The sequence below is a fragment of the Cynoglossus semilaevis genome, chromosome 9, assembly GCF_000523025.1.
Source record: "Cynoglossus semilaevis isolate Cse_v1.0 chromosome 9, Cse_v1.0, whole genome shotgun sequence".
NCBI classification, from domain to species: Eukaryota; Metazoa; Chordata; class Actinopteri; order Pleuronectiformes; family Cynoglossidae; genus Cynoglossus; species Cynoglossus semilaevis.
This window is the reverse complement of record NC_024315.1, coordinates 7,420,181-7,423,408: the sequence shown is the minus strand read 5'-3', so window position 1 is coordinate 7,423,408 and position 3,228 is coordinate 7,420,181. Positions and strand designations below refer to the sequence as shown.

General features: G+C 37.5%; 2 protein-coding genes across 3 annotated transcripts in view; both read left to right on the top strand.

Annotated features, from left to right (window-relative positions):
• The window catches only part of LOC103383696 (uncharacterized), a 4,901-nt gene extending 1,679 nt beyond the window's left edge, over window positions 1–3,222 (top strand). Inside the window, exons 2-3 of the mRNA XM_008316942.3 lie at window positions 866–1,180; window positions 1,266–3,222. Coding sequence (XP_008315164.1) covers window positions 866–1,180; window positions 1,266–1,439 — 489 coding nt within the window. The 3' untranslated portion in view covers window positions 1,440–3,222. The remainder of the gene's footprint in view (window positions 1–865; window positions 1,181–1,265) is intronic.
• The window catches only part of LOC103383697 (serine/arginine repetitive matrix protein 1-like), a 23,044-nt gene continuing 21,137 nt past the window's right edge, over window positions 1,322–3,228 (top strand). The window contains exon 1 of one of the 2 annotated variants that reach the window (XM_025058321.1): window positions 1,322–1,435. The gene's annotated coding sequence lies outside the window, so the exon portion shown is untranslated. The remainder of the gene's footprint in view (window positions 1,436–3,228) is intronic. The other variant, XM_008316943.3, reaches the window with a different exon arrangement.

The following is a 3,228-nucleotide window of genomic DNA, read 5'->3' as shown; positions in this document are numbered from 1 at the left end:
AAATCTATACGGAAATGTATCTAGATCTTATGTTTTTTTAATGTGTCAGTGGACTAGACTGACCTCATAGAGAACGTATGTTTATCTTGTCGATCTTCAGTTTTTATCCAGTTCTATATGACTCTGTTAAACAGCACTCGAAACATTAAAAATATTTTAACTCAAAATTACTCGCTAAACACAGGTCAGTTATTCATTTAAATTTGTGAGTTAGAATTGTTCACAGTCTGAATTTTATATATGTATCTATATATATATCTATATATATATCTATATATATATATATACATATATATACATACACACACACACACAACTGTCACACACACACAACTGTAGTTGTATACCTCTGAATGGTTTCCGGCCTGTTGCATGACGTTGGCCAGGACGGGAAGTTACAAGGTCCTTGTAAGCACCTCTTTGGTTATCAACAGCATCAGCCCTCCTGTGTTTCCCACCCATGTGGATAACGTTGCCTCCTATTGTGTTCCACTTGCATCTTGTTTTCTCTGTATAAGTAGGGCTCTCTAACTCAGCTTTGTGCTGCTGCCTTCATTATTCATTCTTTCTTGTTCTGTGTGAGTTACTCCACAGTAACACAGACTGTTGCTGTTACTGTTGGAGTATTTTCATCTGTTGCTCACTCTGTGTTCTGTTCCTGCACCTCCTTCCACGTCAATAAGTCTCTGAATTTTTGAACTCTTTTAGCGTTTGTGTGTTGCCTTCAGGATCAAACCATTGCTTCACTGTGGCACCCACAGCATTTTTCCTATTTCCTCCCAACTATTACTGGTATTAGATGGTAATTGAAAACAAACGTTACTTCTGCTCTTAATTTTCTTTTTTCCTGTTGTTGATTTTACAGAAGAAGAAGGAGAGTTTCACCACGGATGTGTTGGTGGCTGATGGTCGTCTGGTAACAGTCCCACCTCCTTCCTCACAGTTGGACACCACAGACAAACTCTGGCGTCTCCACTCAGCTCTGCTACAGTGCAGCAGCTTGCTGGAAATAGCCATCATCAAAGAGGAAGAGGAGCTGGGTGGTGGAAAGACGGGCGACTATGAGTCCCAAAGAAAAACGGTGAAGGAAAGACTCTCCTTTCTTTTAGTTAGCATGGGGGAACTGCGCAAAGCTGTCGATGGATCAGTGTCTCTGACTCCCACTTTGGAGGGACTGAAGGTAGGTGTTGACTTTACAGATGATATGGTTATAAAGATTATCGATGACCTTATGGCAAACCGATATATTCTCTTACTACTGGCAGTTAGATGGTCCAACTGCTTTGTTTGAGCTGAAGCTTTGGATTTATCGCATCTTCGAAGAGCTGGATTACTGGACCAAAATGGTTATTTCTACTTTGCAAGGACTGTCTTCAGTGCTGGCTAAGGAGCGTGCAAGAACCACACGGATGAGGAGCACAAGAAATGCTCGGAGGTGAGAAGAAGATACGAAATGTCTTGATGAAATGTTAGAATAAGGAATGGAGTTAGGAAAAAAAAGGGAAATGTGGTGGTGGTAAAGGTAAGAAAGTGTTAAAAGATACAGTAGATGAGAGAGCAAGAGTGAAGATGTTCAGATCTTTACTCATGAGTAACTAAATCATTTTGTTTGAGGCCTGACCTGCTTTACACAATCTGTCCCTGAATGATTCAAATCTGTCCTTTTGAAAACACAGGTCGAAACAAGGTCAAGTTCGACAGTCTCTAACGCGTTAATGTATTGTTTACATTTAAAAAGGAACCATTCATTGAGGGGTAACATCTATTCTTTACAGTGATACAATTTCGTTTTCTTTCTTTTTCATTTTGATGCAGAAGGTGATGGTTGTTACAGTTACAAGGTAATGGACTTTATTTGTGTAATGTATTTTTCCGTTAACGGTTAATAGTATGTATCAAAGTCCAGCTTTTGATTGTCCTACCACTGCTTTTTAGGATGTTGACTTTCTTAAATTAGGATGGTTCTGTTTTTTTTTGTTTGTTTTTTTGTTTTGTTTTTTGTTTTATCAACAATTGGTTTCATCTAACAAGTTACCACTGACTAGGTTTGTGGAATTTGAGCAATTTGTGAGCTATAAATGGATGTCAATTAGTCCTTTTTTTTGGCTGCACCCTCTGCTGGCCAGGGGTGGAACTGCTTCTAAATTTGCATTTAAGGAGACCTTTCTATGAATGTGACCCAGAGGATGATAATCTCTGATATGCCATCTGTGCTCTGTATTTATAATACACTTTTGTATTATTGGGAACAAAAATGTTCTTTATACTTAGGTTTTACTCTAAGGCTCAAATATATTGGCCAAGGACAAAACAACACAGATCAAACTTTGAATCATTCTTGTCCTGTAGATTTATATTGTGGCTTAAATACATCCATGCAGATTAATATCTGGGGCAGTACAGGGTATAAAGTAAACCTACGTCCCAGCGCCCCCTTGTGTTACTATCGATTATTGCAATTTTTTAAATTTGCTTAAAAAAAAGCGAGAAATACACAAAATAAATTGTTTTCGTCACAATTTGTGTATACATTTCTAAATGACGTATCGTATCTTTTAAAGATAACGTGAAATACTGATACAAAAAGAAACGTTTCTGCATAAAAAAACGTAAAATTTTATTCACTGGTTGTAGTTAGTGGAGGCACTGGAAAGATAAGCAACGACATGTTACTTAAGACTAGTATACCGTAAACCATTTTGACTATAGAATAAGTGAGAATTACTCCTTTCAGCTGAGTCAGCACCTACAATACCCTTGTGGTGGCAGTTTTTCTTCATTTTTGTCCGTTTACACGTTCTTAAGTGAATGACTTTTTGACATCTTTAAAGCCAGTACTTCAATGGAAGAACTAAATACTAGTATATCGTATCCTTACAATTTAGTGTTTGGGTAGGCCACACGTGGCAGTCTATCGTAAACCAAGGAACACATTTTGACACATAGTCAGAATGAATAAAGAATGTAATTCTACCATCTATCCACAATATCTTTGACCTAACACATAGTCGATACGCACGTTGATATTTGCTCACACTGTGAAAAGTTGTTTTGATTTCACCGAAGCTGCTTGAGTTTAAAATGTCATGTCGATTCCCATCATGTGTTTCCAGAGGCTTCAATTTCCAGCTTCTACTCACATTGTGACACTGAAGATGGATTGAAGTGTTGATTTAACACATTTTTGTATTAATAATCAGATTAATCATTTGAAAGACCTAATGTGAA